General features: G+C 36.7%; 1 protein-coding gene across 1 annotated transcript; it reads right to left on the bottom strand.

The window, feature by feature from the left end:
- Positions 1 to 3,086: 3,086 nt before the first annotated feature.
- Positions 3,087 to 14,821, bottom strand: micall2a (mical-like 2a). The gene is made up of 17 exons (XM_018705106.2): positions 14,414 to 14,821; positions 14,104 to 14,152; positions 12,682 to 12,823; positions 12,364 to 12,530; positions 12,082 to 12,212; positions 11,478 to 11,990; positions 11,187 to 11,371; positions 9,907 to 9,967; positions 9,275 to 9,474; positions 8,236 to 8,343; positions 7,964 to 8,028; positions 7,660 to 7,783; positions 5,329 to 5,431; positions 4,994 to 5,067; positions 4,792 to 4,906; positions 4,607 to 4,653; positions 3,087 to 4,519 (listed from the first exon to the last, which is right to left on the bottom strand). The coding sequence occupies exons 1-17, from the start codon at positions 14,554 to 14,556 to the stop codon at positions 4,440 to 4,442; spliced, it is 2,307 nt and encodes a 768-aa protein (XP_018560622.1). The 5' UTR covers positions 14,557 to 14,821; the 3' UTR covers positions 3,087 to 4,439.
- Positions 14,822 to 22,418: the final 7,597 nt, after the last annotated feature.

Raw genomic sequence — 22,418 nt, 5'->3', positions numbered from 1 at the left:
GGGGTGAAAACATTTGCTTGTTCCAAAGGTTTTAAGAGAGTTTGATTGGGGAGGAATTCAAAATAATTGGTCTGGGTCAGGCTCTTCATTGCCTCAGACACTGTAAGACACTTATTTATGGTGTCTCATGGCACTGTTATAAGAGGAGTTCAGGTACACAGCGCTGTCATCACTATGACCTATACACTTAAAAGCTTGAAAATGAGAAAATTAAACAAGAAAAGCATCAAAGCCAACTTCAGCCCGATGAGTAACAACTCCCGACTTCCTCAAAGCATGAAAGTAGATGGTAGGAAATGTATTAACTGAGTCACAATATTGTTTTACTTGCACCACATACAAATCTCTCTGGTGCATTTAATCCCTCTACCCACAGTTTCTCAGAAAGGAGGATATAAATTATTTTCCTTTGGTGGAAACTGCAAATCCCTGTCTGGATTCTGTTAAAAGGCTTAAAATGTCACTAAATGCCAAGGCTGAGACTCCTGCTAACACGTAGGTCTTTAAGACAAGATGTTAAAGCGTTGAAAGTTACCTGAAATTGATGAGGTTAATATTCTTATCGCAAACCGAGGCTTCTGTGAAAGTGGATATTGAAAATAGCCAGGTAACCCTTCATATTAGGGGCTATCACAAGGATTAGCAGCATAAACACCAATTACACATTTAATTGTTTATTGTCAGTAGTATTTAGAAAAACATGCTACAATGCATAAATTAAAAGGATCGGTACATAGTGGAGGGGCATTCACCACAGTATAGTATCATCATATGTATGTATTTGAGAGAGACAAGAAAATGTCCCCAAAATAACAAGTCAAACGGCTGAATGCTGGGCTGTAAATGAGTAATTTACCATGAATATCCTTCTCTATCCCTTTACAACCATATGAATTTCCAGACCACGTTATACTAGCATGGAAGGGTCTGTCACTGAAATTTGAAATAGAGGACAAAGGGCCACAGAGCAAATAGGTTTTTTAGACACCATCCTCTGAGTTCTCTGCCAATGTGAATCAGAGGTAAAATACAGTGCATTAAGTCGACCTCTGAGGCAGCACAGAGGAGGGTAGAGTGAGACATTCTGCTATCTATTAAGACTTGCGTTATGTATATATTGTGTTTTGAAGGAATTTTACTGATCCACAAAACCAGCAGGAAAGGATAAGAGTGAGTCCCTAAGACCATGTGGTAAGCAACTGCAGTGCAGATTCTCAGGCAAGTTGAAAGTTGCTGTGCCGTTAAGGAGAAAGTCTGGCAGAATCCTGCATGCCCGCTGATAACATGGTTGGATTAAGGATGTTTAAGGGAAGTGAAAATTATTCATTTGAGATGGATGAAAGCTGCACTTGTCAAGTCTACCAGTCATGCACTTTATACATTTCATTTCCACTAGCCAGCATGCATAATTTCCCCTCAATGCAAATTTCTACACACTGAAAATTGTGAGCATATTTACCCCGCTCCCTTAACACATTCTCTGACACAGAAAATGGATCATCTCTATTGAACAGGGAACAAAACAATGCAATTTTGTTTGCAGAGGTGTGAGAATCTAATTTTGTGCAGGAAGATAAAGTCACAAGACTCGGTAGAGTACAAACAATAGCTTTTATTTGAAATCATGCCTGAATCAAAAAAGAGACAATGTTTGGTGCCCTGCTCATCAGAATGATATCTATGGAAATAATTTTAGCACATGCCCAATTATCCAAACAGACCTCATGTTATGAGTGTAATTACTGGTTTTTAAGTCACATAAGTCTTGGCCTCACCGTTGGTCTAAGAGCCCTGTAACTGAGTATATGTACTGTATCTCTGTCTCTCTATACAAATATTATGATCTCTCTGATGAGAATTAAGTCTCCAGCCTGGATGGCCAATAAATTAGAGGCACGCTTCTCGTTTACTCATCAGAGCTAATGAGCCTGATAAAATTACCTCGAGGATCATAATTACAGGCTAGTGGCAGAGACTCTGGCAGAGACTGGAATAAGACGACACACACACACACACACACACACGCATACACATAGAGAATTCAGATTGTGTTGCAAGTGGCAGCGTACAACAGCCACCTAAAACATCACAATGCACTCACGTCTTATTAATAGAGAAACAGCCTGATGTCAATGTGCACAGGCAAAGACTAGTACATTTTCATTCAGGGAACCTATCCAATGCAGTTAATGAGACATATAGAAACCTATAGTGTTTGACATCACCGCACAAAAAATGTACAGGAATTAACATAATGTAAGGTGCTGGACAATATTACAATTTCCACCTTTCTGTCAGAGCAGTTCAAACAGATTTTACCACCCTTTCAAAAAGATTAAGCACTTCATGGGTAATGGCATATTTTAATGAACGATGGCAGCCTGGACACAAGAGCTCACCTCAGAGGATTCCATTTCATCACACATTCACAGGATGAATTGTTTTACTTATGAATATTAATGTCCCTCTAATTTGAGGCTGTTGTTAATGCTTGTCGCTAGGAGCTTGGCAAATCAGGTCCCATTCCTGTTAAAACCATGTATTAGACACCCCCCTGACACTAAGCCCTCGCCTTTGATTCTTAATTGCAGAAGTGCAAGCATTTGCAGTAGATGGGGCGCAAAGCTTTAATTAACTCTAATATCACACATTCAGTCTCGACTGTCACCCACATCACGCGTGGCATTTTGTACCAATATCATCCCCAACTCTGCTCAGCTAGAAAGATTGTGTGTTCCAAGTTCATGATCACAATTTCATGCATCTCAAAATGAGGGATATGTAGTTTATAAGTAGCTGCAATATATTGACGCCAGTGAATTATCTTGATGCCGCCTCTTAAAAAGCCTTATTAAAAAGCATACACATTGATGGAGCTCTGTGATCACAGCACAGCTTTAAATGCAAAGGAGCTGCAGCATTGTTGGTTTCTTAGTGAAAGCAGCGTCTGATCTCGGCAGTCGTTGAATCAACAGTCTTTGGTGAGGCTTGTAACATGGGAAAGTGAAGTGATAAAAAAAAAAAGTTTTGGGATGTGTGGCATAGGAAGGTGTTATTAAGTAAATAATTCAACCTCTCATGCATGCTAATCTTCAAAGGATTTATTGGACAACAGATTTCAAGTTTAAAAATATAAATAGGAGTACAAGTACATACCATTCAATAACACTTCTATAATGCAACATTACAGTACATTCCTTACAAACACTGTGAATGCCATTTTCACACATGAGTGACTCCATGCGTCGTTTGAACATTTTAATAGCTCAGGTACGGAGCAATTCTGATGCAGATATTAGTAAAGAGTAATGTTTAATTAAACCAGGTTTGAAGATAAAGAGCTCAATACAACCTATAGTTTATAAGCCTTCCCCAGCCATAAGCTACTGCTCTACCTAATCCTCTTTCACATAACATTATTGCAGCAGCACAGCTGAACATTTTTGCAGCATTTATAAAATTAGCAAAGAAATTAACTGTCTGTACTGTGGCAAATTGGATTTCCAAGTTCTTGCCTTGTGATACAGCATACCCAGGCTGCCACCTACAGTACAGTGTGAGAGAAGAGCCAGCAGCCTGCGACGAGGCAGTTCAACATGTGTGGCTCTCCATTTTTACACTCCACAGCCATTCAAACTTAATTGTCAAGGCTTTTTTCCCCCTCTTGCTAATATCCTTACAGGAAATTTGTTAAAATCCATTATTAAATAAATACTGAAATAATTTCATTTTGGATCTAGACTGTTGAAGGATTACACATTTATTCTCCTAATTCTTATTTGCAAGTGGAACAGCCAGTGCTCCCTTTGTGATTTACACATCATGATGAGTTGATTTCACCTCCCAACATCCAATTTTTTGACCAAGTGCATTTTAATTTGCTAAAGCTATAAATTACACACCTCATTCCTATCGTTCAATAAATATACAGTATCTTTACATAACATGCATATCCATAAATGGTGCCATTTCTTGTGACTAATCCAACGCTGTTCAATCAATATAAGGGAAACGTACACTGCAATGTCTGCCAAGTAATTAAACACCACTCTTTTTTTAAACCATGAAAAACTATTGTGGAAAAAAAATATGACAACCCTTGTGAAAAAAAGCAAAGATTGAATCATAACCTATGGAGAAATTTCTCGCTCCACTTAAATACCACCAAACTAAGAAGTGAGGGTGAATCTTGAACCAAAATAACATTTTAGCTAAAACATTTGGTTTTAAATTTTTGCAAGAAAGAGAGACTGCAGACAAAAAAAAAACACAACTTTACACCACTATGCTTCCAAATTTGACTTCTTTTCCTTTGCCTCCTCATTAGCACTCTATGTACAGCAGTACTTAAATATAAAAACCTTAAACATTTTTATAAGAAACATTAATACAGTAAGAAAATAATGAAGTTTGATTTTTTTTTAAAAATCCCCTGAGGATCATTCCACTCGTCTTTTACTTCTTCGTCTGAACATTTTTGAGATGGAGGATTTCCTCTTGTTTTTGGCTTTCTTTACTCCTATTCACCAACAAAAATGTTTATTAGAATGACATGTTTAAATGGGAAAATTACATCTAGAAATAAAGACATTTCATGCAAACTTACCAAGATTTTTCATCATTTCATTCAACTGCTGATCCTCCTCCACTTCCCTAAAATTGATGACAAATAAAACATTAGTTAACTATTTGGTCTTCCTTGCATCTGATTTAGATTGTTACATAAACAGAGTTGCTCTACATCAGCGATCATTCTTGTAATTAAATTAATTATAAGACACATCATGTTACCTCAGCCTGTCTTCATCCAGACCCTCCACAATCGCATTCCTGCCATCCACAATGTCCATCAGTCTCTGCATCAGCAATGTCTCCTGCTGTTGCTCCTCTCTGGACTTTAAATGATCTGTGACACCAAGTTGACAGTTGACTTGAGTGTTGAGTGGTAAAAAGGAAGTTTGACACAGCTGAAGTTAAACCTGCAGTCTCTTACCTGGCTTCTCCAGCAGCCTGCGAAGTTCCCCCTCCACACCTGGCTGCTGCTGCTCCAGTTCCCGAGTCCTGGCTCTGAGATATGCATCATTAATTACATGCAAAAAAGAGGCTAATCTAATTTATTATGCACATTACATCTATTCCAAAACAGTAACAATCTTGAACAAATGCATTTGATGTGATGGTGTATAATAAACAGGCTTCATTCCCATACCACTGGAAAATAATTCAAGGTAAGAAGTTATTTTGTATGACTAAAAATAAAATGGCTTTGGCACAACATCAACACAGCCTGTAGTGAGAGTACTTCCTAAGGGAATCAGTTAGACTCACATGTAAACAAGCTCTGATTCCTTCCTAATGTACATCTGCTTCTTTCGAATAAGGTTGAACCAGTCAACCATCAGTGGGTCCATCAGTATGTCTCCCTCTCCCTCTGAAAAACACAACACAGAGGTTTTTTTTTTATTATTTTTTTTAAATATGTTGGTTTAACACTCAACATCACTAACACCTTGATAATCTTCAATAATGGCTAATAGAAAAGCATCAGTATGTAAATATTTTGTGGAGGTTCATTTTATTTAAAGTATTAAACAACTATAATGCCCGTAGAGACTCTGGGTCAAAGAGAAATAATTCTTCATTTACATTATAGGTTTTTTTTTCATAATATAACAATCAAGATGTCTCCCCTCATCCAGAATCATGGCTCATTTCATGTTCACCATATCAACTCTTTGTTTTTCCTACGACTGTATTTGTTACACAATAATAAAATTAAGTGTAATAACAAATTAGGTTTTTGAGTAATTTGGCTGGTGGAGGTGAGATGGTGGGTGACTCACCTCCTGGGATCATGTCAACACTTTTCTTGAGGGGTTGTAGCAGCCAATAATACACAGCTCTGAACCTTAAAATGGAAACCTGAAAGGCTGCAGGTGATCAGAAATCTGACACTTAAAATTCACTGTCACCATTACTGTCGTATGCTGTCCTCATTTATTGTGTAGTTGACATGCCCTGCTGTTGTATATGCCTCCAAATAGAACACAGCATTCCTTTATTTTGCAGAACGTGTGAATATTTCAAATCACAAATCACAGATTTTAGTTAATAGTTAATAGTAAACAACAAACATTCTCTGGCTCTGGTTTGTCGAATGTGAGGATTTGTTGTTTTTCTTGTCACAGATGAAAGTAAACTGAATATTTTGTGGATTTAAGACTGTCGTCACACAAAACAAACATTTTTAAATGTCACTTTGGGTTCTGGGAAATTAGAATGAACATTTCTTACTATTTTCTGACATTATGTTTGAAAAGATCAGCACATTAATCGATAATGAAAATAACTGTTGGCTGCAGCCCTTCATTAAATAAAGCCCCGGCACTGCATCTTTCAAACGCTACGTTGTCTTAATATGCAAGTTTTAACATGCAGAGCATGTAGACTTCCACAGAGGGAATACACAGTGAAGTGCAGATTTGTCTTAATCACTTATTTAATAATGACTAGCAAAAATCCAGCAGGGATTAGCTTTAATTTTTTTTAAAAATAGCTTTTCCACTCTTAAAAGGAAAGGACTATGCTCAAAAAGTCCTTGCCAAATAGAGAAGTGCAGTGAAGCTTTGTTTAGATTTAGTGTCTAAACCTAAAACGTTAAAGGCAGTTTAAATATTTTCCTCACCCAGAATTCATGGTTTAATGACTCATTTTCCCACTACTGTATCATGATCATGTACGCACTACAACACAGCACCAGGTAGCAATGTCGACAGCTAGCATCTCAAGTTTCACCAGGTCGGGCTGGAATACCTGAGCGGATGGATCAATTGATTTTAAAAACAATAGCCATTACCATGGCTATTGCCATTAGTGTCCACGCAATCAAAACACATACCAGAGCCACATTTTGCAATAAGGACTGATCTGGCCTTTGACTGAGGACAAAGCAGCTCACATTCTGCCATCACCAGAACAAACATGATTTTATTCTGAACTGAACTTCAGTGCCAGGGTTTAGTTTTTGTGCCGACAAATTCCAATTGAGAAGTAGATGATCTCCTAGGTGGTGTGCAATTGATGTCAAATTCTGGCCAAGCGATTGCATGCTCAGGCTTCCTGGGTGGCATGTAGAGGGAAAAAAAAAAAAGGCACGCAATCGACCAGAATATATATTACTATACCCAAGTCATGTTGACCTTGAGGAAAGCAATCAGGCCCCCTACCCCCACTACCTTAAAAGAGAAGCAACATCCCTGTGGGCTGTCTGTGCCTCTCACCTCATTTGGCTGCAGAAACAGTAATAGAAATGGCAGGTAAATCCCCTGCACACACAAACCTCTGGCTGATGGCGAGTAAATGTGCGTGTGTGTGTGTCCCATGTGAAGCAACCAGGACACAACTCTGCACCAGAGATACTGAAGCAGCAGAGGAATTCAGCAGTTGGCACAAATACAATAAAATATCAAAGTTTGTGGTGAGTTTATTCACTACAAGAGAGTAAATTTAACCGCTAACATCATCTTCTGCCTCAGAATAAGCGAGCTGTTTGGGACTGTTTATTTTCTAAATTGAAAAGCTTGTTTCTGATTTGTCCACATTCAATTTTATTTGGATGTCTAAACAAGAAAAAGGGAGGAAGTGTGGGGGAACAAGTACCTTCCTCACAGCTGCGGAGCTTCTTTTCCAGCTCCACACCGTCCTTCTCCAGCTGAGCCAAGTTTGTCTCAATATCATTCAGCTCCCTCTCAATCTGCTCCACCGACATATGATAAGACTTCACCTGATATAAAACAAAGAACTTAAGAGTCACTGTCAAGAAAAGATCATTTTAATTTGCAAATTCTGATTTTGGTCACTTAAATGTAAAGAGGGTCATCCATTTTTTCCCTGGGAATGTAATGAAAGCATATTTGTGGAGCTGTTAATTAATCTCTTAAGAGACTTAATGGAGGGAACTTACAGAGGGTGACCTCATTTCAGTCCTGGAGGCGTTGGTGGGTGACAAATACTTTCCCTTTTTAGCACCTAAGAGGTAGATAAAATAGGATTAGATAGTCTTTTCATGGCAGCTTTTCAGAAAAGCATTGTCACATATGACTTCACCTGATTTATTTTCTTTTTTTTTTTTTTTTAACAAAAAAAAATGACTGCTTATATGAAATCAACAAGATGGCCGAGGCTATATATATGAGTGGTTATGATGATGACATTTTTAAAAAGCTGGGAACCAACCTGACGGATTTCCGTGATTGGCTGGAGCAGTCGCTGAAAAGCTAATAGATTCTACAGCTGGCTGCCTGGGTGGGGATTTCACAGGCGAGTGACTCCCATGTTTAAAACCTAAAACAAGGACAAGAAGGTTTACATGCTGTAGATCTGCAGCAAGTTCAATCTGCTTAATACCTAATCTACAAGAATCATCAAGAAACACAGGGCAGCATGTTTGTGTGGGAATTAGTGTGTGTGGATGCTCTTTTTTTTAGCCATGCTTCTTTGGTCCTGATATACAACTGCTGGATGGATTACCAGATTTTGTACAGACATGCATGGTGTCCAGAAGGTCCCTATAGACTTTGATAATCCTTTGACCTTTTCCTCTTGCTCCACCTTGAGGCTCACCTTTGCGGTTTTGAATGAAATGTCTCATCAATAACTGGAGAGATTGCTATGAAATTCGCCAAATCATTCATTCTTAGGATGAGTTATAATAACTTTGATGATCCTCTCACTTTTCATCTAGTCTACTTTTCATCAGGTCAAAATTTCAATTTGTTCAGTTCTTAGCTAAATACCTGCAAAACTAATGACATTTTCATCAGTCTCAGGTTTACTTTGCATTTAGTGCTAATTAACAAATGTCGGCAAGCTAACACACCACGCAGGTAAGCATTACACCAGCTAAACACGTTGACACGGGCAGGTTACTATTGTAATTGTGAGCATGCTGATGTTAGAATTTAGCTCCAAGCACCACTGTGCCTGACAGAGCAGCTACTGTAGCTGTGGACTCTTAGTCTTGTTAATGTTTTAAAAGGTTTCAGAGTAAAACTTGATTAAGCTAAACATGCTATGCTTTTGTTCCACTATAAGGAGTCACTTTATACACAGACACACTTTATTTTTAATGGAGACTGGTTAGACAAGTGTAGAAAATAGTTCCAAGCACTTTAGTTTATGCTACTTCTTAACCACATCAAACTGTCCCAAATACTCAACATACCTGAACACTCAGCTAATACAAGTTGTCTTTACTGGTTGACAAATGTCTTACCCAGGTTTCCAGAGGCAGGCTGATGTTTCTGTGGAGAGACGACCATGAAGTGCGCAGGATCAAACAGAACAAAGCCAAGTGGAGGTACTGCAGGTGCTGGTGGCGACGGAGGCCTTGTTGTAATGATGGAGACACTGGAGGAAGTGGAGGACATGAATCCAGACTTTTGTTGCTCAGTGGAGTCTTTAGCTTCAGCATCTCTGTCAGAAAGTCACAATGAAATAAATGTTTAAGCATCAACAGGGATGATTTTAAAGAATGAAAATATAAGGAAAAGGCCTCACCTTTTATTTTGAAAAGGTAAGAGGTGAGAAGGACAATGGAGGGATCATCAGCAGGGATTAGAAATGAGAAAGTCTAGTGTTAAGAGTAGGAAAGGTTCAGGCCTGGCACTCCTTGGGGCTTGTTAGGATGGGGGACAAAGCTACAGCTGCACTCTGAGCCACTCAACAATAACAGAGATGGATGAAGCTCGATGATTCTGTGTTCTGGAGAGTGAATACGCTGAATGTTCAGGGATGTTTAAAGGCAAAATCTTTCAAGATGTTTTTCTCCACCTGTGTGACCTTCCCACTCCCAGCTGAATGAGTTATGAAGTAATGTGGATTATTAAAACGATTGAGTACACTTACTTTAGACCTAGCTCGGTTCTCGCAGGACTGAGCTCTGATTGCCCCTCTTGGCAGACTGGGTCTGTGGAAAAACAATTACACAGAAAAATTTAGGAGAATGAAAATAAATGTAAGGCTGCAACTAATTATTTTAATTATTTTGACAGTTTTTTGATTATCGACTAATAGTTTGTCTATAAATAGTAAAAAAAAAAAAAAACATATTTTTTAAGTCTATCACAAGTTTTGAGAGCTCAGGTTGTTGTCTTTTGATACTTTGTTTTTTCTAAACAGTCTACAACATGAGATATTCAATTTAAAATATTCAATAAAAAATAAAAAGGGAAAAGCAGCACATTTGAGAAGGTGGAACTAGCAAACATTTGGCCCCTTTCCTTGATAAACAACTGGAGCAATTCATTCCTAATAAAAAATGGATCTGTTGATTGAGTAATCGATTAACTGACTAATTGTTTCAGCTCTGAATAAAAGTGTGACAGTAAAGCTCATCACCACATTATCTTGTCACATTCATGAATCATGAATCATTATTCATTTCAAAATCAGAGAGAAATTAGCACATTAACTTTGATGTCACATCTGCTTTAGCAATGAGGTGTGCACTCAAAGCTGTTCAAGTTTCTGTACAACAAAAGACTCCCTTGCCTCTTCTCAATGTCACACTCACCTGAACAGCTGATAATGAACGCAGCTACTGGTTTCATTATCTAGTCTCACTACAGTGCACTAAAGTGACTGATCTTCACCCACACATCTGTAATAAAGACCCAAATTTTGCTGTAATCTGTGCATGAAACAAATAGATAAATGGACAAACTCTTTGTAAAATTGATGGTGCTGATTTCCAAGAGAAGTTGGAGGAATGTCCATATGTGGTCCATTTTAGCACACAACACAATTACTTTCCAAGACAGGAAGACTTCTATCAGTGCTGATAATATGGTAACCATTTATAGTGAAAACTAACAGTAATTGTATTTCTGTCTGAAAAGCTTCTGACTGTCAGGATGTTGTGCCCATGTATGCGCATCCATCCCAGGAGAATGACAGTTCAACTATGAAAGTTCATTACAAGTGTGAGACAGAAATTAAAATGTCAGCTAACAGCATACCAGATTGATGCACCGGCTGTAGAAATGGGGCAAGAATGACAAAAGGGCTTTGTTTTCTATGAATGCGTTTTGAAACAGACAGAGAATGGGGGTGGGTGGGTGGGTCTGTGTTGGCTGGATGTCAAATAACAGATCAAGAATAACTGAAATGAATTTAGTAGCGCCTGCCTTTGGCGGTTGTGTGTACAGTTGTTGGCCTTGTGTTGTCTTTGTTGATGGCCTTCAGACATGACTGTTCCTTATTGTTTGTCTGGCTGGTGGAGAGCTGTCTTGCCCAGTTTCCTGCTGGGCCTTGGCTGCATTTATCGTTTCTCAGGCCGGGGCTGTCAGCTGAACTTGGCTCATCTCCAAACCTGTGGAGAGAGAAAGCCCTCACCATCGGCCTTTATAACAAAAGTCCATACAGACAGTGGGAAAGACTAGAAATACCCAAATACTATGAGGATGACCAAAGCTTACCGTGTCTCTGCTGAACGGATGGTGAACGGGCGTTTGTTATTATTGTTACAGTTTTCTTCTGCCAGTTTCTTTCCAATTGTTGTCCTGGCTCTGCTCTTCTCATCATTAGAACTCAGTGGGACCTTTGGCCTTCCTAAAACACTTGAGGGTTCTGTGGGCTTCCTGTTGTCTGCTGAGGCCTGTGTGAGTGGCGGCGCAGCCTGGAAAAACCTCTGCCGGGCCGCCTGCGTCTTCTGGGCTGAGGCCGTCCAGGACTGGGAAGGTGGAGTAGGACTGACCGGCTTCCGAATGACATTCAACGGGGCTGACAGCACAGAGGAGGGGCGTAGCGGCGCAGGCTGTGTCTGGCTGGCACCGTTTGATCGTACAGCCGAACTGGTGGGTCCGTTTTTGATCCCGACCTCGGAGGGGGAAGGTTTGCAACTGCTCTGGTGGGCATTACAAATAAAAGTGTCTGGATTCTTCCCAGGTTTGTATCCTCCTGCATGAAGCACGCTAGAGCATTCACTGCATCTGTAGGTAAATTTAGTAACATGAAATTATTAATGCAAAAAAATACAACACTTGGCAGGGAAGTATCAGTGAATACAGATCAAATTCTTACTTGAAACAGCTTCTGTGATAGAGCTTGCCTTCCACAAAGTGCCTCTGAACCAGATGAACGTGGTTCTTGCATGCAACACATTTGCTATTGAGAGTCCCAGTTTTGTTGGCATTTTCAGCCAAAACTGCCTTCTGTGAAAGAAAACTGAAACTGAGGACTATTCTGTCCAATAATATATTTCACTTATCTAATAAACATTTATCTAACCCACAAAATAAGCAAAATCCTCCCTATATATAGTGATAAAGAGGCATAATTTCAAATGTATATGATGATTATGACCTGTGCAGCAGCTCTGGCCAACTTGGGTGAGGTCTGAGCTGTGAGAGCGGAGGGTAAACGGTTCTCAATGGCAGTTTTAGACACAAAGGTTTTGGCAACCACTGGGAGATTTTTCTTCTCCGATGGCTCCTCCTTGGAGCCCTCTGCTGGCCTTTTTACACCTCCCACTGAGGACAAGTACACCACCATTAGTGTCAAACATCACAAGTTATTACTGGAAAGAAACAGTATACCTCAGCCTAAAAAGAGATAAAGAAAAAGGTCTTTCTTTATGTTGGGAGGATCTTAGTTACAGACTCCATTGGTATATGTTCTCACTTGGAGGCCGTCCCTTGAAGTAGTTGTGGTACTGGGAGACGTAGGTGAGAATGCTCAGCCTGTCTGGGATCCTTAAAGCCACCATGTCTTCTGCATCTAACAAAGCTGGGATCCCCAACTTCTCCTCTGCGATCTGAAAAGCCTTTAGAGAAAAATTAAAATATACAAAGTTTAACCAACAGCCATCAACTCCTGCTGCCAAGACAACATTTAATAGTAGTGTATGACGGGCCAAGTAAGCAGATCCAGCTCATTTTTACCATATAAAAGCATGGTACTCACCGGGCACACAGACTCCTACAATTACAGCAAGTGTAAAAATGTCAGACAATACAGTTTACTTTAAATAGAGTGTTCTGTGGCTCGGCCCAGAGAAGTCTGAGGAGGGCTGTATAATGAATAGCATACTTCCTGTGAGCTCATAGGGATAAGAGTGAGGATAGAGGGAGCAGGATATCAGGGCATTGTTTAGGATCAGCCTGGATATGCTCATTACATTTAAAGCAAAGCCTTACTGAATACTAAGTCTCTTAATGTGGAAGAAGAGCACAAAAAATAAAGAATGTGTGGATCTGTGAGGTGCATTCATGTCTGCAAACAATACAATTCCTTATTAAACAACTCATGAAACAACCAACTGTAAGTAACATGATACTATTCATGAAATATAGAAGGGTGTAAACTACCACACCAACTACATTCTCATGTTCCAGCGCAGGGAGCATCTTCAACAGTTGATTGAGACTTGACCCTGATCAAACGCACTATTCTCTCACCACAAATCTGGTTTAAAGTTCTTCTTCTTGCAGAAGCTTCAACAAGTGTATAACGAAAGTGTCTTCCAGTGTACCATCGTCGTGTGGATCGAGTGGCAGGTGACAGCAGGCCTCATTCAAAATGAATAGCCTGGAGAGCCTCTCCCCTGAGGTCAGGTTTGCTGCTGACACTGCCAGGTTCATCCGAGACAACAAGGAAGTTGTACAGAGTGCACACTGTAGCACTCTGTGGGGCCTGTAATCCTCAGAGGAAGCCGGCAAAATGGAAGGAGACTAAATAATGGAAAGGCCCCGGTTGTGCTGCTCAGTTCACGTAGGGGTTAACAAAATAAATTGGGTCAAGTGGACAGAGGGATAGAACAGATTCAGAAATGCTTAGTTGGAGGGAAGTCTAAAATTAGTAGAGAGATACTGTTTTTGCTTAAAATATACTGTTAAAGAGTTGAAAGATGAATAAAAGCCAAATCAGGAACTGTGTGTGTGTGTGTGTGTGTGTGTGTGTGTGTGTGTGTGTGTGTGTTGCTGGGTGCACCTTCATGTATCTGAGGTTAATTTAGTGGAGGTTTTTGATGCATTAGATTTTGCATGTGGAGAGTGACGTCTGTCCACTCAATACAACAAAGGCTCAAACAATTTGATATCTTACCAATCTGTTGTTCTCAAACACATCCTCCTTTCTGAGTGAGTCATAGTCTCTGGGAAAACAGCAATACAATGAACAGAAAGATAAATCAGACATGCTATTTTTATGCAGGCATTATTGTGCTTGTGCATGCTGGATTCCCTTAGAAATAACTCATATAACAGCAGAGCTAACTAAACTTAAAGGGGTTAAAACACTTTCAGGTCAACACTATGAATCAATAACAAACTACAGTTTGGTCAAAGCTAATAATAGTTCAAGTGACCACAATTTCACCTACATTTTAACCAGTAATACAAGGTTGAGCACTTACATTAAGTCCGGTCTGTACTTGTGTATAAGCGCACAGAAAGCCATTCCGTTCCTGAATGAAGTCGTCATGTTGGTGATGGCCACATCCCGGTAGCCCTCACACTGCATTTTACACCACTGCTCCAAAGCCTTGATGGCAGCCATTCTCCCGACGCGACTGAGATACTGATGATGCACGAACACTCACTACAGACAAAGTGTGCAACAGGCAGAGGGTTCGGTGAGGAGGAGCCGGAGGGAAGAGAGGTAAAAACAAAGCGTCTCCGTGCAGGATTTGACCGTGAACTGCAGCGCAGCAGCTGTGTCCTGTTTCCTTCTGTTAACCCGAATGAGCAGAGTCTCCGGGATGATTTGCTGCTCCTGCTGCTGGTGGCAGTGGTGGAGGTGCTGGTGTGCCGTTGCGCGTTCATTACACTAATTGACACCGACTGCTGATTGAACAGTTGAAAAAAAGAAAGCTAGAAAGGTAAACAGTAGTTTTTGTAATGTTTAGAGTTCAGTTGACAGTCCCAGCGCATTTTCCCATATCTCACATAACTTTTCCCACAACTTTTAACGCAACAGTCCCTACAGAAGACAGTTCTGAACTGTAAAAAATAATATTGTTGAAGTAAATTGTTCTATCACAAATTAAAGTTATATAAGTCGACCAAAGTCTTCAGACTAAACCATTTTTTTTCTGATTATGCATCAACTCCCAGTATTGTTAGAGTGGCAAAAGGCGAAAAGGTTTTTCATTCAAGAATCCCAGTATAACAATGTTGAGAGGGCCCCTTACACTGGAAACACAACCATCAAATGTGATCTTTAGGCAGTCTGAAGGCTAATTGTGATTATTGCTCCTAGGGTCGCCAGTTCGAATCTTACTTAAGGTATAGAATTTTTACGCCAAACCTGAGGGGAATAATACATATATACTGTATATACATGCATGATCCAGACCTTATCGCATCATATCTTTGCCGCGGTTGTATTATAAGAGCAATAAGAGGCAGTTGCTAGGCGCAACAGAGTCAGCTGGCCAATTGGCGTTTTTTTCAGCCGTTGTTGGCTTGCGCGTGTCATCATTGGCTACGATTTTCTGGGAGGAGTGCAGAGGGGCGGAGAAACAAAGTCGGGAGACAGATTAAAAGCAGCGTTTGAACAGTGCCATCGGTTTGTCAGTACTGTGTGAGAATTTAATTATCGAAGAAGCCTGAATGCTAAAACAAGCTTTCAAACTGCTTTTTTTCTCGAACACAAGTGAGGCTGGACGCTGAACACACCTGCGGCGCGAAGGTAAGGCTAAGAAACGAACTAGCTAGGGGCTAGCGTTAGCATTTGCGTTAGCGACGAGCATCAGCGTTAGCCTTCTCTTTTTAAGACATTTATTTCCATTTCAGTCGTTTTCATCGCGTGGGTAAGTGTGTGTTTGTATTTCCGTGACTGAGGCGTCCCTGACGTGTTGTTGACTCCCAGCGTGGAGGGGTGAAAACACAAGGAGCTCCTGATAGTCTGTTTAAATCCCTTTTGTAATTGTTTGCAGTCACTTTACCGACATTATGCATCATTTGTAATTTTGTGTGCCAGTCTGTTAATTTTAACTCAATTTATAGCGGTCTGTCATGTCGTTGTTATGGTTTTGTGTCTATTTGTGGTCATTTTGTGTTATATTGCGTCTGTGCCTGGCTACTTTACACCTGGATATCAGCCTTAACAACAGCAAATTTGAGGTGCTGCCACGGCCACGCCCTTTGACGAACACTCAAGCTTTTGATAATTTGTAATCACAAAGGCGATAACAGTATATTGACTGAGTTTGAAGTCGATAAGAGTAAATCTCTGGGAGGAATTCGTTCAAAGACAATGTCCCCAAATGGCGAAAAATCTGCAAAATTTGTGTATTAAAGTCAAAATGGCTGACTTCCTGTTGGATTGAGGTCATGACATCAGGGGACTTTTTTGTACATTTGGGTATGCTACACATGTGGTCCAAATTTTTTCCACATATGACAATATGTAATATGTTTATTTGCTGGTCCACTTTTCTTATCTCCAGTCTGGGACTTTAAGAGAAACGTAACACTTTTCAGACACAAATAATTGTGTTATCCGGTTTAATTAACACTGTCTATTAACGTTACAGACGGGCAGGACTGATAACGTTTGCTGTCTAGCTCTCACATTAACATTATCACTTCATTATTAGTTATAGCCGCTAGCCACTACCTTGTTAACTTAACAGACAGCTGATGTGGCTATTGGCTAATTGCTAATAGTTAAACGGCTAACGTTAACATGTGCACCGGGCAGGTTAACATTTATGATAATAATACTTAAGTGCTGTTGAAATGGGGGCTTTGCTGACCTCTTGAAATTCCACATAAATGCCTGTCTGTCTGCAGAAGTGCTGTGTGAAGTTGTATGTCAATAAGAGGAGGCAAAGACGGCACTGTTGATACTGTTGCAAATGAATATCTAAGCCGATACTAATTCTTAGTATGTGATCAAAAATGTCAAAAAAACACCACAGCAATGTTCCCCCTAATTTTTCATGTATCTGAGCATACACAAACTCCCTGAGAATTCCTTGGACCACTGTGAGCAACATCAGACGTGCACACTGTTGCACACTGTAATTTTATGTGCTACATAGTTTTGCTGTGCATAGAGAAAGTGGGAGCAGTGCGCAATTGCGCAGGTGCACAGCTTAGAGGGAACATTGCACCACAGTATAGTAAAGCATCAAAAATGGCTAAAAATGTCATATCATAGTAAAACATGTAAAGCCATCAAACATTGTGGTTCAGCTATAATGTTGAATATTGTTGTGTTGTCATGGTTAAACTGTTGATGAGGAATAGGTAATAGTGTATTGATAATTTTCCTTTATATGTTTCTCTCTCTATCTCCTCAAGGTGTCACCACTTCGTCCACAGTCGCTGAGATGTCATCCACAATCACAGAGACATTGTCCATGATCAGAGAGATATTGTCCATGACTCGCAGAGACATGGTCCAGGATCAGAGATTCCTCATACAAGAAAGAAGTTCTTTGAGACCAGGACAGAGGCCTCCAGGTAATTCACAAACAGCTTTGCATCAACTGTCCAAGGCAGAGCACTGACATTAAGTTGTTTTATGTTTATGTATAAGATCTTCAGTCTGAATGGTTTATAATTTCTCAAGAAATTAAACCATTAATGAAGTATATTTACATAGTTCATGTAAGAACAGTCAAAGAGTAAAAGTAAAACTAATCTAATGTACAAGATTATAGTAAAAGAAATCGACCCGAAGTAATAGTAATCTAAAGTAAAGGTAAACAGTTAGGTTACAGTATAGTAGGGGATGAAAAAAACTGAAAAAAATCATAGCATGTTTTTAAAAATGTCCAAAAACATATTAATATAGTAAGACATTAAAAAAGTCAAAAAATGTCATTGTCATAGTATACAAAGGCATCAAAAATGGTCAAAACATGTCATAGTATAGTAAGGTGTCAAAAACTGCCAAAAAATGTCATAGTACAGTAAGGCGCCAAAAACTGGTAAAAAATGTCATAGTATAATGAGGCGTCAAAAGTCATAGTATAGTAAGGTGTCAAAAAATGATAAAAAATGTCATAGTATAGTAAGGCATCAAAAATGATTAAAAAAAATGTCATAGTATAGTAAGGTGTCAAAAAATGATAAAAATGTCACAGTATAATGAGGCATCAAAAGTCATAGTATAGTAAGGTGTCAAAAAATGATTAAAACAATGTCACGGTATAGTAAGGCATCAAAAAAATGTCATAGTATAGTAAGGTATCAAAAATGATTAAAAAAAATGTCATAGTATAGTAAGGTGTAAAAAAAATGTCATAGTATAGTAAGGCGTCAAAAACAGTGGAAAAAAATGTCATAGTATAGTAAGGTGTCAAAAAATGAAAAAAATTTCATAGTATAGTAAGGCGCCAAAACTGGTAAAAAAAAATGTCATAGTATAGTAAGGTGATAAAAATGTCATAGTATATTAAGGTGTCAAAAAATGTTAAAAAAATGTCATAGTATAGTAAGGTGTAAAAAATGTATAGTATAGTAAGGTGTCAAAAAATGGTAAAAAAAATGTCATAGTATAGTAAGGCAAAAAATGTCATAGTATAGTAAGGCATCAAAATGATAAAAAAATGTCATAGTATAGTAAGGTGTCAAAAAATGTTAAAAAATGTCATAGTATAGTAAGCTGTCAAAAAATGTCATAGTATAGTAAGGCATCAAAAAATGTCATAGTATAGTAAGGTGTCAAAAAATGGTAAAAAAATGTCATAGTATAGTAAGGTGTAAAAAAATGTCATAGTATAGTAAGGTGTAAAAAAAATGTCATAGTATAGTAAGGTGTCAAAAAAATGGAAAAAAAAAGTCATAGTATAGTAAGGGCATCAAAAATGATAAAAAAATGTCATAGTATAGTAAGGTGTCAAAAAATGTTTTAAAAAATGTCATAGTATAGTAAGGTGTCAAAAAATGTTTTAAAAATGTCATAGTACAGTAAGGTGTCAAAAAATGGTAAAAAATGTCATAGTATAGTAAGGTGTCAAAAAATGTCATAGTATAGTAAGGTGTCAAAAAATGGTAAAAAAAAAAATGTCATAGTATAGTAAGGTGTCAAAAATGTAAAAAATTATAGTATAGTAAGGTGTCAAAAAATGTAAAAAAAAAAAAAATGATAGTAATAAGTAAAAATGAAAAAATGTCAAAAAATGTAAAAAATAGTATAGTAAGGTGTCAAAAAATGTCATAGTATAGTGGTCAAAAATGATAGGTGTCAAAAAATGTATAAAAAAATGTCATAGTATAGTAAGGTGTCAAAAAATGTTAAAAAATGTCATAGTATAGTAAGGTGTCAAAAAATGGTAAAAAAATGTCATAGTATAGTAAGGTGTCAAAAATGTAAAAAATGTCATAGTATAGTAAGGTGTCAAAAAATGTAAAAAAATGTCATAGTAATAAGGTGTCAAAAAATGTCATAGTATAGTAAGGTGTCAAAAAATGGTAAAAAATGTCATAGTATAGTAAGGTGTCAAAAAAGTGTAAAAAATGTCATAGTATAGTAAGGTGTCAAAAAATGTAAAAAATGTCATAGTATAGTAAGGTGTCAAAAATGTAAAAAATGTCATAGTATAGTAAGGCAAAAATGATAAAAAAATGTCATAGTATAGTAAGGTGTCAAAAAATGTCATAGTATAGTAAGGTGTCAAAAAATGTAAAAAATGTCATAGTATAGTAAGGTGTCAAAAAATGTCATAGTATAGTAAGGTGTCAAAAATGGTAAAAAAATGTCATAGTATAGTAAGGTGTCAAAAAATGTTAAAAAATGTCATAGTATAGTAAGGGTCAAAAAATGGTAAAAAATGTCATAGTATAGTAAGGCAAAAAAATGATAAAAAATGTCAATAGTATAAGTAAGTGTCAAAAATGCATCAAAAAAAAATGTCATAGTATAGTAAGGCGTCAAAAAATGTAAAAAATGTCATAGTATAGTAAGTCAAAAAATAAAAAAATGTCATAGTATAGTAAGGTGTCAAAAAATGGTAAAAAAATGTCATAGTAAGTAAGGTGTCAAAAAATGTCATAGTATAGTAAGGTGTCAAAAAATGTTAAAAAATGTCATAGTATAGTAAGGTGTCAAAAATGTTAAAAATCATCAAAAATGTAAAAATGTCATAGTATAGTAAGGCATCAAAAAATAAAAAAAATGTCATAGTAAATCAAAAAGTCATAGTAGTAAGGTGTCAAAAAATGTTAAAAATGTCATAGTATAGTAAGGTGTCAAAAAATGGTAAAAAATGTCATAGTATAGTAAGGCATCAAAAAATGATAATAAAATGTCATAGTATAGTAAGGCATCAAAAATGATAAAAAATGTCATAGTAATAGTAAGGGTCAAAAATGTCATAGTATAGTAAGGTCAAAAATGTTAAAAAATGTCATAGTATAGTAAGGTGTCAAAAAATGGTAAAAAATGTCATAGTATAGTAAGGTGTCAAAAATGGTAAAAATTCATAGTAAAATGTCAAAAAAATGTCATAGTATAGTAAGGTGTCAAAAAATGGTAAAAAATGTCATAGTATAGTAAGGTGTCAAAAAATGTCATAGTATAGTAAGGTGTCAAAAATGGTAAAAAATGTCATAGTATAGTAAGGTGTCAAAAAAATGTTAAAAAATGTCATAGTATAGTAAGGTGTCAAAAAATGTTTAAAAATGTCATAGTATAGTAAGGTGTCAAAAAATGTCATAGTATAGTTAGGTGTCAAAAAATGATAAAAAATGTCATAGTATAGTAAGGTGTCAAAAATGGTAAAAAATGTCATAGTATAGTAAGGTGTAAAAAAATGTCATAGTATAGTTAAGGTGTCAAAAATGTTAAAAAATGTCATAGTATAGTAAGGTGTCAAAAAAATGGTAAAAAATGTCATAGTATAGTAAGGTGTCAAAAAATGGAAAAAAAAGTCATAGTATAGTAAGGCGTCAAAAAATGGTAAAAAATGTCATAGTATAGTAAGGCATCAAAAATGATAAAAAAAAATGTCATAGTATAGTAAGGCGTCAAAAAATGGTAAAAAATGTCATAGTATAGTAAGGCATCAAAAATGATAAAAAAATGTCATAGTATAGTAAGGTGTCAAAAAATGATAAAAAAATGTCATAGTATAGTAAGGTGTCAAAAAATGTTAAAAAAATGTCATAGTATAGTAAGGTGTCAAAAAATGTCATAGTATAGTAAGGTGTCAAAAATGTTAAAAAATGTCATAGTATAGTAAGGCATCAAAAATGGTAAAAAATGTCATAGTATAGTAAGGTGTCAAAAAATGTTAAAAAATGTCATAGTATAGTAAGGTGTCAAAAATGTTAAAAAATGTCATAGTATAGTAAGGTGTCAAAAAATGTTAAAAAATGTCATAGTATAGTAAGGTGTCAAAAAATGGTAAAAATGTCATAGTATAGTAAGGTGTCAAAAAATGGTAAAAAAATGTCATAGTATAGTAAGGCATCAAAAATGATAAAAAAAATGTCATAGTATAGTAAAGGTGTCAAAAATGGTTAAAAAATGTCATAGTATAGTAAGGCGTCAAAAAATGGTAAAAAATGTCATAGTATAGTAAGGCATCAAAAATGATAAAAAAATGTCATAGTATAGTAAGGTGTCAAAAAATGGAAAAAAAAAGTCATAGTATAGTAAGGTGTCAAAAAATGGTAAAAAATGTCATAGTATAGTAAGGTGTCAAAAAATGGAAAAAAAAGTCATAGTATAGTAAGGCGTCAAAAAATGGTAAAAAATGTCATAGTATAGTAAGGCATCAAAAATGATAAAAAAAATGTCATAGTATAGTAAGGTGTCAAAAATGGTAAAAAATGTCATAGTATAGTAAGGCGTCAAAAAATGGTAAAAAATGTCATAGTATAGTAAGGCATCAAAAAATGTAAAATCAGTATAGGTAAAAAAATTAAATGTCATAGTATAGTAAGGTGTCAAAAAATGGTAAAAAATGTCATAGTATAGTAAGGTGTCAAAAAATGGTAAAAAATGTCATAGTATAGTAAGGTGTAAAAAAAATGTCATAGTCATAGTATAGTAAGGTGTCAAAAAATGTTTAAAAATGTCATAGTATAGTAAGGTGTCAAAAAAATGTTAAAAAATGTCATAGTATAGTAAGGTGTCAAAAAATGTTTAAAAATGTCATAGTATAGTAAGGTGTCAAAAAATGTCATAGTATAGTTAAGGTGTCAAAAAATGATAAAAAAATGTCATAGTATAGTAAGGTGTCAAAAATGGTAAAAATGTCATAGTAGTAAGTGTAAAAAATGTCATAGTATAGTAAGGTGTAAAAAAAATGTCATAGTATAGTAAGGTGTCAAAAAATGTTTAAAAAAAAATGTCATAGTATAGTAAAGTGTAAAAAAATGTCATAGTATAGTAAGGTGTCAAAAATGGTAAAAATGTCATAGTATAGTAAGGTGTCAAAAAATGTCATAGTATAGTAA

The sequence above is a fragment of the Lates calcarifer genome, linkage group LG11 (assembly GCF_001640805.2).
Source record: "Lates calcarifer isolate ASB-BC8 linkage group LG11, TLL_Latcal_v3, whole genome shotgun sequence".
Lineage (NCBI taxonomy): Eukaryota > Metazoa > Chordata > Actinopteri > Centropomidae > Lates > Lates calcarifer.
This window is presented reverse-complemented; position numbering and strand designations above follow the sequence as displayed.